The 11,971-nt window shown below is 49.4% G+C and overlaps 1 protein-coding gene across 1 annotated transcript; it reads right to left on the bottom strand.

Moving 5' to 3' along the window:
• Positions 1–5,126: 5,126 nt before the first annotated feature.
• LOC311578414 (cytochrome P450 11B2, mitochondrial-like) lies at positions 5,127–10,684 on the bottom strand. Its single transcript, XM_084748233.1, has 9 exons — positions 10,322–10,684; positions 9,790–9,945; positions 8,031–8,234; positions 7,718–7,917; positions 7,292–7,446; positions 6,183–6,349; positions 5,865–5,943; positions 5,591–5,779; positions 5,127–5,359 (listed from the first exon to the last, which is right to left on the bottom strand). Exons 1-9 carry the CDS (start codon positions 10,558–10,560, stop codon positions 5,246–5,248), a joined length of 1,503 nt encoding a protein of 500 aa, XP_084604359.1. The 5' UTR covers positions 10,561–10,684; the 3' UTR covers positions 5,127–5,245.
• Positions 10,685–11,971: the final 1,287 nt, after the last annotated feature.

The raw sequence follows: 11,971 nt of genomic DNA, 5'->3' as shown, positions 1-11,971 counted from the left end.
CTTGCCCTAGAAATCAACTCAGAGCTGATGGCTCTGCTGGAGGTAGAGGAAGGAGATGGCCTTCTGCCTAGTCCTATCCCTGCAATGCCTACTGGTGGGTGGGAGCTGAGATCAAGTCCAGACTCTGCATGCACACTAGAAAATTGTCCACTAATGGGCAGAGCCCTCTTTCTCCTTCCCAAGGTGAAAGCAGTCAGATGGACATATTTTGAATTATTGTGGAGCCTTGAGTGATTCATCCTGACTTGAAGATCGCTAGCCAGATAAGGTGGGTGGCGTTTTTTTTTAAAAAAACATTTATTTATTTTTTTTTATGTGCGTTGATGTTTTGCCTGTAGATGTGTTTGTGTTAGAGTATCAGATCTTGGAGTTAGAGACAGCTGTCAGCTGCCATGTGGGTGCTGAGGTTTGAGCCAGGCTTTGAACAGCTAAGCCATCTCTCCAGCCCTGAGGCAGGTGGGCTTTTACTAACTGTCCTGATTCACATTTAAGTATCTGCATTTTACAAATTTCTCATTTCTTTTCTACTTGGGAAATCAAAAGCATATTTATCATAGGGGATGGCTTAGTGGGATAAGTTTGAGAACCCGAGTTCAAATCCCTCAGAACCTTGTAAAAGTGAGACACGTCAGTGTGAGAGCATTACCCCAGCGCTGGGAAAGACAAGGAAGGAAGATTCCAGAGTGTCTATAGTCAAATGTGAACAGTCTAGGTTTAGTACAAAACCCTGTGCGCGCGCGCACACACACACACACACACACATACACGCACAGAGTCAAACCTCTCTCCCATTTAGGTATATACATGTGTATATATTTGCATACACATTCCTGATGCAGAAGAGTTTTTCTTTTCTGTTGTTTTTGTTTGTGTGTTTGTTTGTTTGCTTTGTTTTTTGTTTTGTTTTGTTTTTTTTAAGGTCTCTCTGTATAGCCGTGGCTGTTCTAGAATTCACTCTGTAGACTAGGCTGCTTGTTACCAAGCTCTATAAGATCACAGATGCTCTAACTGCCTTTGCTCCCAGAAAGCAAGCTATGCCCTGCAGCAGACAAGTCCCTGCTGTGAAAAAGCACAGAGATCTGGGAAAGGACGAAAGCAGGCCCAGCCCCTTCCCCTTCAGAGCTACGAGAGGAATTTGTGGTCTTATCCAGTATCTGAGTCCTTGGCACTGAGTTCAGAGCGCTATTTCCTATCCCCACTCTGAAAAGCTTTAGAAATCGGGTGCTTCCTTTGTTCAGGGGATATCTCTGAAGCTCTCTTTCTCTTTCAGACTCCCACTTCTTCCTTGACCTTTTTATATGTCCCAGCTGAGTCTCATTTCTCCTACTTTGATTTTCTAATGGAGCCATCCTCCAGACTTTTGAAAGGAAGCCTCTGTGGCCCTATCAGCTCCAGTCCCCTCCCCCTCCCCTAGCCCTTTCCTAATTGAGCCCCCACATCCAGGCCCAGTCATGACTACTGGGCTATCCAGGTCCTTTCTACTCATATAAGAAACGAATCCTGATGCTCTGCCTTCAAGATGAGGTTTGTTTAGAGCCCACCAGAGAATCACAAATAACTGGGGCACACCAGGCTCCTGTCTTCCCGAGCTAGGAGCCGGTGCCTGCTTGTCTAGTGCCTCTCAGTTCATCTTAGGATCGAAGTGCTGTAGATAGTCTGCCACGTGGGTCCAAAAAGGGGAGGGAGGGAAGGAGAGAAGGAGGGAGGGAGGGAGGGAGGGGAATCTTGAGCCCCAGGGAGACAGGATCTTTGGGGGGGGTGAGACTATGCTACTCAGCATGAGAAGACTGCAACTCTGGAGTTTTCCTCACTTTGGTGGGGGGGGAGGGGAAGACAGTAGGAATAGATCTTAATTTGGGGACTATAAAAAACACTCATGCCTACCACTTTTGCATTTTCTCCACCCTGACAGTTACCTTGTCCCAGTGCCCCAACCAATGGTTTCTACTGACTTTCAAATTTCTGCTTTTGTAAGTATAGTTTTCTTTAGCTCACCTACTCCTTATATGCCCATTCTTAGTCTCCCTGTGCCTTGCTTGCTTTACCTAACACCCTCTGGGTCCTTTCATGTTGACGCAAATGCCATGTTAAATTCCCTCTTTGTTCAGGGCAAGTAGTGTTCCCTTATATGTGGACTGTTTTCTTCTTTCTTTCTTCTTCCTTCTCTTTTTTAATTTTTTTTTTTACTTTTATTTTGTTTTGTTTTGTTTTGTTTGAGGGTTTTGTTTTGTTTTGTTTTGTTTTGTTTTTTAATAAATTTTTTCTGTGTAACAGCTCTACTTGTCCTGGAACTCACTTTGTAGGCCAGGCTGGCCTTGAACTCACAGAGATCCACCTGCCTTTGCCTCCCGAGTGCTGGGACTAAACGCATGCACCATTACTGCTCTGCTTGGACTGTTTTCTTTACTCACTGGTTTGTAGGCATGTCTTGGCTCTGTGAACACCATGCTACAGTTATGGTGGTCGAAGAGCTCCCTTTGACATAAAGATTTTGTATCTTTTGGGTGTAAACTGTGGGAGTTGGTGCATGTATGAGGGCTCCGGGCTTGATTTCTGAGGTTCCCCTTCTCTTCCCTGTAGCTATGACGATTTACTTTGCCACCAACAAGGCACAGGTCTCCCCTTTCCTTCCTCCCTCCTCAGTGCTTGTGATCTTTTTGTCTTTTTCATAGTTGTCACTCTCACAAACATCAGGTGTTTCTCCCAGTGGGTAGAATTTGGATGACTGGTGAGGTTGAGCATCATTTATGTACCCTCTATCATTGGTGTCTCTTTTTAAGACTGTCTGCTCAGATCCCATTTACTAACCCTTGTCATTTGTTTTCTTACTAATTGAGCTGATTGAACACTGGGTCCCCCAGTTGGTAGTGCTATCTTTGGAGGCTGTGATACTTTGGGAGGTATGTGTGGCTCACTTTTCTTTTTCTTCTAGTCTCTAGATTGTCTCTACAGGCATTGGTAGGGTCCTTGTGATCGTATATGGTTTTTTTTCTCTCTAGTTTTCTGTACTTCCCCTATTGCTACGTGGAAGTAAGAGCTCAAAGTGAATTTAATTTACAGACTATGGTGTAAGGAGCCATGGATAGGTGCTCTGCTGACAACGGCTGAAGAGTAAAGACTGATTTTGGCTTCTGCTCCTCCACTATGTTACACGCATCTCAGTCGGTGTGGTAGCCTGGGCACACTGCCTCAAAACCCGCCAGAGAACTTAAACTAGACACAAAGGAAAACAAGGGCTAGAAGTAACCACTGCAAGCAAGAATGGAAACTCTCAAATGCAAATAACATGGTAAACACATACTGACTGGATACCAATAGTTAAAGTTGGAGTTGGGAAATCAGAAAATGTTTGACCCAAAAGGACATTAAAACACAAGACAGTAAAACTCAGCAAGCAACAAGATCAGCATGCAGAGAGAAATTCTAAATGCAGATCACTAACCTCAGTTCTTGTTCAATTGGGTTTTTTGTAATTTTTATTGTCAATTTTCACTTCCTTGGCTAATTCATGGCTAAGGGGTATTTTGAGTGACTGTGAATGAAAAGATTTTGTGATTTTTTTTTGCCTGAGCAAGTTCAGTATGGATGCACACTATTCCTGCCAGCTCAGAGCTTTGTGAAGTCTTTAGGTTTTCCCAGATAGAGAACCATATCTATTAGTGGAAAATCAAGATCAGCCACTGTGAGGACACGCATGTGTGAGAGCATCATGATGGAACCAATATTTTGTGTACTAATTTTAAAAATACTAATATTGAAGAATTAATTACAGCACACAGGCAAGTTGTTTCAGGCCTAGATGTGACAACACGCCATGAGCAGAGGGCAGGCAGAAGAGGTGGCTCACCCTGTGACTCCCAGGAAATGAGAGACCTGAGCCTCAGATCCTAATAGTTCCTTCAAGAACACACCCCTGAGACCCAGACTTCCTTCCACTGAGCTTACATCTCATCAGATTCCACCACCCTTCAGTAGTACCATGAGCTGGGACCCTTTACCTTGGTATTAGGGGACTACTAAGCCATAGGTACTTCCTGTTTAGCAGGTCATAGTATTTGGCTCTGACGGCAAAAGACTTCAAACTAGGACCTCAACAACAGAAGCTTATTCTTCATAACCAAGGAGGTGAGAGACTGAGTGAAGGAGCTAACAGAGCAGAAATTCTCAACTTCTTTTCCTGCCTTGCAGAAGACTTGACTTCCTGTCTTCCACATGGAGGCTGCCTCTGTGGACCTGTGACCTTACTCTCTTCCTGTGAGGCTCTCTGGGAGACTGGATTAAGTACAACCCAGCAGCCTCATTTCACATGAATTACCTAGATAAAGGCTCTATCTTCACACTGGCTCTTACTCAAAGGCTCTGGACTTTGGAGTTTGGCACACAGAGCTCAGGTAAGTGCGCTTCAGTACTGAGCACAGGAAATCCTATGAAAGAGTTGTTCTTGGCCAAAACTCCCTGCCCCCAGAATTATTACAGCTGAAAAGAAACCTGCGGAATGCTTGTCTTGTGAGCCACTTTCACAATTCAGGAGATTAAAGCTTTGTCCAAGGGGGTATTGGCAGAAGTCAGTCAATACCTCAAAGCAGACAACCATCCCTGTAGGGACTTCACATGTTATAAGGCTCCAGCAAGTCCTCCTGCCTGCATCTCTGATGTCACCCCCACCCAGTCCTTAGCAAGTGTAGATGTCCCTACTCTTACATGTGCTATACAGAGTCACCAGCTCATATGTTCCAACTCCATTGTCAAACCACTTCAACCAGAACACAGAGATATCTATCTATCTATCTATCTATCTATCTATCTATCTATCTATCATCAATCTATTTATCTTCTATCTTTCTGCCCCCACAAACCCATATGTGTGCTGTGAAAATGTAAGATGTGTTTCTGCGGCTCATGTCATAATAATGGGGAATAAATGGAAGAGAATGGCTCCTGGTTTTATTCGAAGGCACTTAGAAGGCCATTGGTACCTAGAGTGACCACTGGAAAGGATGGGGAAAATCACCCAGCAGAGACGGCTTGTTGCCACCAATATTCACCCAGTCCCTTCCCTGGCCTGGCCAGTCCCAGACCCTCGAGGTCTTCAGCTGTGAACTTTGTGCAGGTGTGGAAGGATGACAGTACAACACACCCTCCCCCCCCCAAAAAAAATTCTGTTGGCAAAGAAGTGTGACCTTGGGTGTCAGGACAGAGGTAGGCTAGTGGCCTGACTGGGACCCCAGAGCAGATGCAAAAGTGACTAGCTGACAGGCCGGAAAGTGAGGAGGGGGCTGGAGCTGGGCATCAAAACAAAACGGTAGACCATCTGAACATCCTCTTGCCTTATTGTCTCCATCTGGAAGGATTTCAGAACCTGAAACACAATGTGGGGGGAGAAGGGAGGGAGGTGTCTCTATCTGGCCTCCTCAGCAGGGCAGAGCGTTGGCTCATCTGCTGAGCCCTTCAATGCTGGCACTATGCTGCGAAGAGGCCTCAGGGTCCAGCCCCTCCCTAGACACCTCATCAAACCAAAGGCTTGTGCTTTTGGTTCAAATACTGCCAGTCAGCACCCCGCATCCCACAGGCCCCACTCAGAGACGCTCACATGGTGCAGCAGCAGCAGCATCTCCACCTCTGCCAGGCGCCTCCCCAGGCACTGGCGAACCCCAAAGCCAAAGGCCAGGTGCTGGAACTGCCTTTTCTTGTCCAGCCAGCGCTGAGGCATGTAGCGCTCAGGTCTCGCGAACACTGCAGGGTTTCGGCCCATGGAGTAGAGATAGAGTAGGACCAATGTCTGTGGGCAAATGTCAAGGGCAAGGTCAGCTGCCTCTGAGATGATGGACAACAGGCCAAGTGGTGGCTGTATGAGGCTCACTCACCCCAGCAGGGACATGGTAGTTCTGAAGCACCAAGTCTGAGTTTGCCATTCTCTCCAGAAAGGGACCAACAGGGTAGAGCCTGGGGAAGAGGAAGCAATGGGAGAGGCCTCAGAGTTGAAGGGCTTCTCCTGTCCACATCTGCATTTCTCCCTCAGATCCTCCAGAGGATCTGTGGTGCCTGGCTCTGCTGAGCTCAGGCAACCTCCAGAGGAGCAATAGCACCCAGCAGCCATAGGAAGAAGGACAGAGAACATGGCTGTCCTCAGCCCCAGAAAAGAGAGGGCACAGAGCAGCAGGGGAGGGGCAGCCAGCACCTACCTCAAGGTCTCTTTAAGGGCAGCCCGCAGCAGGGGCACGTCTGATGTAATCTTGTGAGGATCTGCAGCGATGCTGGCCTCAGCTGCCAGACTCTCTTCCCGAAGGGCCTGCTGAACACCTGGGTTCCGAGCCAGCTCAAAAAGGGTCATTATCAAGGGGATTGCTGTCTGCAGGGGACAGAGCAATCTCACTCTCTCTAGTCCTTCACAAAAGGAACACCTACCATGAGGTTGCCCTTCTTTGAGAGAAGTGTATGGCCAGAACAGGGTAGGACCCTGTGAACCTGTGACTTTTTGCCTTAATGCTTGCCTGGAATCCTTGCTCTAAGTCCTGAGGGACAGGCCACAGACCTAGCCTCCATCCCAGTCCTGGCCACTATCTCTGCATCTTCAGGGTCTGGTGTTCACAGCCTGCTCTGGTACCCAGTGTGGTAGGGCTTCAGTCTCACTTGGGGACACTCTGACGTTCATATCTACTCCCCCCACCCCCCACTGTCTGACTGACATTGGCAGTCCACAGGCTCCTCAGCACTGCCCTCACTGTACAGGCCTAAAATGGGTCCTAGTTCCCAATCCTGCCTCCTTCTGCTTCAGTGAGAAGCTCCCGGGTGAGCCCCCAAGCCCTTATGCCCAGAACACTTCTTGTCATGGCGCAGCCCACAGGAACAGCCTCTTAAATCTCCCCCTGATGTTACAAGCCTGCCGCCATGGTCCACCTGGGTACGCAGACTTTGTGTTCATCTGACTTGTCATAAGACCTGATGCACGGCCTTTCTTGGTGGGACTCCCCCACCCTTGCTGCCCTCATCTTTCTCTCTGTGTCTCCCCTTAGGCAGCCACCACCCCAGGAGCTTTGTGGTGCCGCTTGCAAATGGCTCTACCCTGAAGGGTTCCCTTTCTCTGTTCTCTGCGCTGCTGCTGCTGCGGCTGCTGCTGCGGCTGCGCCTTCATCTAAAGATCCACCCCCTTCTTTCTGGCATTTCTCTGGGTACACAGCCTTCAGTCAAGGGCACCAGGCTCCTAGAAGAAACAACCTAGGAATGTAGTTCATAGGGAAATGCTTGGACAGAGACAGGGATGTCACAAGGGATAGCCACAGGATGGCCTGACCGTGTCTATACTGCCAGCGGTGAGCTCCAAAGAGTTGGCTTTGATGGCGTCCAGAGGCAAAACTCCCTGAGATATTAGTTCTGGCACGATGCCACTGTACTTCTGAGGGTTGCCGAATCTGAGCTCCTGGTGCACTTTCCAGATACATCTGTTGGCTGGAGATGTGAGATGGGAAGTTGAATACAAGCAGTTTCCAGTACCCTGTTGTGCAGCCCACCCTCATGACCAATGGCAATCCTTGCTCTACTCCCATTATCTCTGGGTCAGTTCAGCCAATAGGCTTGGGAGGGATGTGTTAGGAGAACAGGAAGCAACGGTCACCATCATTTAAGATGGCCCCGGTGTAGCTCTCCGTAAAAGTGAATAGAAATTAGCCGACCTGCTGTCCCCTGTCCCCATGGCACTGGCCAGGTCAGTGGTTCTCACCATACTCAAAGATGACATCCCAGGCATCAAAATGTTCTTTCCACGCCACGGTGCTTGTCCAGCGAGTCAGGCTCTTGGGTAGGAACAGGAGCTGTGCGGTGGTCTTGAACACGGATTGCATGGCGTGGAGGAACTCCATACTGCCAGGACTCAGGTCATGGCCAAAGAGGCCCAGGCGCTCTCCAAAAAGAGCAAAGTTACTGGCTGGGGAAAGAATGGTATCCTTGAGACAAGGTGACCTCAAGACTGCCTCACCTCTCCCTCCCACACACCCCTTCCTGACTCCCTCCAGCTGGAGCCTTTCCGAGGCCACATGCCTTCTATAGTGTAGTTGAAGAGGTCTTGCTGGATAGCCATGGTAAGGCTCCCACGAACATTCTGAAACACCTTCCTCTGCAGGTTCTGCACAAAGTCTCTTGCTACCGTGTCCACCATGGGGACAAACTTGTGAACCGCCTTCGGTGACAGCACGTTTGGGTTCAGCTTCAGTCGGTTGAAGCGCCATTCAGGCCCATTTCTGCAGAGGGGAGCAGAGCAGAGAGCTGCAGACACCTCCCAAGAAAGGTCTGGCCCAGGCCTGTGCCCCATCTTCCTGACCCTCAAAGAACTTGGGGGAAAGAGATGTTGGGCTCAGAGGCTGACTCCGCACATCCTACCCTACTCCTTTCTTCCAAAGCAGCCTCCATAGGTTGGCAGAGGTCACTAAGTCTAAGGTGGATTTGGCACATCCACACCCAGGCAGAAGAGAGAATCTGTTGTCAAGCTCTGCCCACCTGGCCTATACCACCAGCCCACAGAGGATGAGCCCTAGCTGAGCTCACTCAGCCTGTCAGTCCTGTAGAGTGTGTGGTCTCTGAGACATCAGCATCTGCCTATCTCAGCTAAGGGATCCCATCTTCCCTAGGGCAAGAGCCTCAGCAGAGGACCACTCACAATATCCTGTGGGGCGCAGAGCAAGGGGTGCAAGGTACAGGGTGCAGGGCTCAGGACACAGGGCGCAGAGCGCAGGGCTCCCATGGAGGTTCTCCACTAAATGACAGGCAGGAGCTTGCACACTGAGCCACACAAGCAGAAAGCATGTCCTTTTGTGTGTCAAAGCTTGCAATCATTGACAGTGATTACATGCACATGCACACGCACATGCACACACACATGCATACACACACAAAACCTCAAAAATGTGTGTAAACCCTCAAGTCCCTGTGTGCACAAAACTAAGACAATAGCCACGCACAACGATGCAAACACAGAGAGAGAGAGAGGGAGTCACAGATGCAGACAACACACACTTTCATATCTAGACAACACACATGGTCACATACTCACATACATGCAAGAATATATACAGATGCCACATATGCACACACACACAGGCTCCTTGCTTTCTCAAAGACACATGCTCACACGTTGCCCACAGCTGTCATTTGCATATGCCCTCCCTGCCAGACTCCCTTTGTTAAGTGCCTAACCCATGTGCTCATTTCCCAAAGGAATTTTATTAACAAAAGAATTCCCTCTAACATGGACTGGTGGTGCCTGCATGCAGCCTGACTTCCCTTTGATCTCCTTATACCTACTAGGGACCTCTTTCCAGCCTATCCACTTCAAGCACCAAGGGCCCCTGCTTAGCTCTCCAGATGTGCATCCAGCTGCAGAAGGGACCTCTCCCCTCTCTTACCACCTGAATGTTTGATTGTGAGGCCACAGGAGTTCCAATTTCTTGTTCTCTGCCCCTTTGTGCCCAGAAGAGTTTACTTCAAATCTCTGTGAGTCAAATTGCCCCTACAAATGGGAGACTGCATTGCTGGACATCAGGCTGTGGCCAAAGCTCGTCATGGCCCTGAGCCAGTGGCTCCCCTTCCTGGGCCAACTTTGAAACTGGTAGACAGGAGAGCCACACCCTGGAAAAGCCTACTCAGAACAGGAGTTGGAGGCTAAAAGGCATTCCTCTACCAGCTCCCTCCTCCTTAGACCTAAGGATCTACATGGCACGGTAACAACCCAAGCAGGATTTACATCCTATCTCTGGGCCACCAATCTCACCTCCCTCCTCATTTTCAATGTCCACTCACAGCAAGAACACGCCTAGACTCAGGCCACGGTGCTCTCTGTGAGCCAACCAGGGCTCTAGGTGCATCCGACGAGGGTGTGAGTTTTCCGCATGGTACACCTTCTCAGCATCCTCTGGCAACATCACAGACACTATCTGGGTTCTTCCTATTTTGTCCCTGTGGGGTGAAGAACAGAGCCCTGCTGTGGGTGGAACGCCTTCCACCTGAGCTCTCTGAAAACCTGTCAGGGTGCTCCCTCACCTCACCCTCCCCTAGCCCTTGCTGTCCCCACAGGAGGGCTCTCCCACTGCCTGACTCCTCTCCACTTCAGCGCTCCTGCACTCTGGGTGAGCACTGCCTTTCTCTGTCCACATGGACAGCCACGGTCTCCATGAGTCAGGCCCATGACCTACTGTGCTCCCTCCCTGTCTTGCTAAGGATGAAACAGCTGGTGCCTACTGGGGAATGCAGTACCTCATACCCTGCAGAGCCTGAGCAACCAGGGAGGTAGGAAACTGTCTGTGCTCAGCTCTGGGTCAGGAAGGCCCCTTACCTGAAAATGGGCCCCAGCTCCTGGAAGACCTGGTGCATCTCCAGGTGCAGGTTCTCCTGGCCCTGCTCCCTCAGGATTTGTATCATCTTCAGCCACTTGTTTCTGGAGTACTGCGGTATGGCTTCAAAGGGCTGCAGTGCCTTGGGGGCCAGTGCTGCTGTGGTGCCCAGTGCCCTCGTCCTGGGCAGGCGCCACCAGGGTCTCGCCAACCACATGTCTGCTTTCACTCTGAGTGTCATTACCGCGTTCCCTCCTTCTCTCCTCTTCAGCTCACAGCCTTTTATCCTGCCTGAGTACCGTATTGTTCAACTGATCACGTCATGGAAGAAATTGTCCCTGGACTTTCCTGAGAGATCTGGGCTGTGATCGTGGCTGGGGCTCAACTGTCAGTAAAAGTGTATGGCCGGCCCTTTAACACCTGCAAAGCCTTCTGGTGGGTGGGAACTGAGAGGAGGTATAGTGCCCACATGGGGGACTAAGCTCACTGAGGTGGAGGGGGGCTGAGATCTCTCTCTTCTCCTTATACGTGCAAAAAGGAAGACGGATGGCTTATTTGTCTTTTGAAGATATCGCCAGAAGGCCTTGGTTTCTTTTAATAGACCATCTCTTTTTTAGTGACTTTAGTGAAAATAAGTCTAAGACCTAGAAAGAACAAGAAAGCGTTCTAATTTTTTTCCACAACAAGTTTGAATTCGGATTCTTAAAAAAGGAAGAAACCCTTTTGTGGTTGCTGCATGTGAAACAAGATTAACACTTGTAGCATCCCGGTGGTGACGTCAGAGTGGCACAGGAGATCCTGAGAGCAGTTCTGCTCATGGGCCAGGACTGTCCTCTGCACCGTCTGTGTTCTGGGCAAACAAGCCTTGTGCTCAACTTTCAACTCCCCTCCTCACACTTGTCAGAGCCTCAGGTTTGCAGGGTGTGTGCATCCTTGGCACAATGGCGTTGTACAGGACTATCCTCCAAGTCAAACCTCACCAGCTTCAGGAGTTCCACTGGGCCTGATCACAGAAGGTCTTTACATTTGAGCCTGTTGACTATCAACACTCCCTCACCTGGGTTGATACCCAGGTTCATCCCTCCAACCCACTTCCTCACCCGGGTATTACATCACCCCGCCCCCAAACTCATTATATGTCGTCATTGTACCCTGGCTGCAAATGGCCTCAGGTCTCTGAGAGAAGCCTGAGTATATATGATAGGAAAAACAAAGGGAGAGGTTCCATCTACACAGCCATGGGGGAAGCCAGCATCCTAGCTGGGTGCAGACCATCGATGCTCCTGCCCCAAAACCCCTCAGCCATTGCTCTGTAAGTAAGTCCAGTAAACTCCTTGGTTCCCTGGGGGGGGGGGGGGTACACACTGGTAGAATTGTACTTTGGCTTGCCTTTGGGACTTTATGACGAGGGGATAGACATAATCTAGTCTCCTCACCTCCCACACCTGGAGAAAACCCTCGGGACTCATGGTAACACAGCCCTTGGTTCTCTCTTAAGAATATCAGGACTCAGAATCTGTTCATTTGCTCTCTCACTACCTAAACAAATACTGAGGGTTAGCGGATCAGAGTACACACAAAGTATTGGGAATGTTCCTGTGAACATGTCCAATGTCTAGAGTCCCAGGCAAATACATATACTAGGATTGCCT

Source organism: Acomys minous (genome assembly GCF_964271855.1).
Source record: "Acomys minous genome assembly, chromosome: 12".
In the NCBI taxonomy this organism is placed as follows: Eukaryota; Metazoa; Chordata; class Mammalia; order Rodentia; family Muridae; genus Acomys; species Acomys minous.
This window is presented reverse-complemented; position numbering and strand designations above follow the sequence as displayed.

Bases quoted from the DNA above. Each gene is read 5' to 3' on its own strand.
- LOC311578414 (XM_084748233.1), bottom strand. From the start codon at position 10,560: ATGACACTCAGAGTGAAAGCAGACATGTGGTTGGCGAGACCCTGGTGG. The intron at 9,946-10,321 runs GTAAGGGGCCTT...TTCACCCCACAG, and splicing joins GAGCTGGGGCCCATTTTCAG to GGACAAAATAGGAAGAACCC. The intron at 5,360-5,590 runs GTGAGCGTCTCT...ATTGTGTTTCAG, and splicing joins TGCTGCTGCTGCTGCACCAT to GTTCTGAAATCCTTCCAGAT.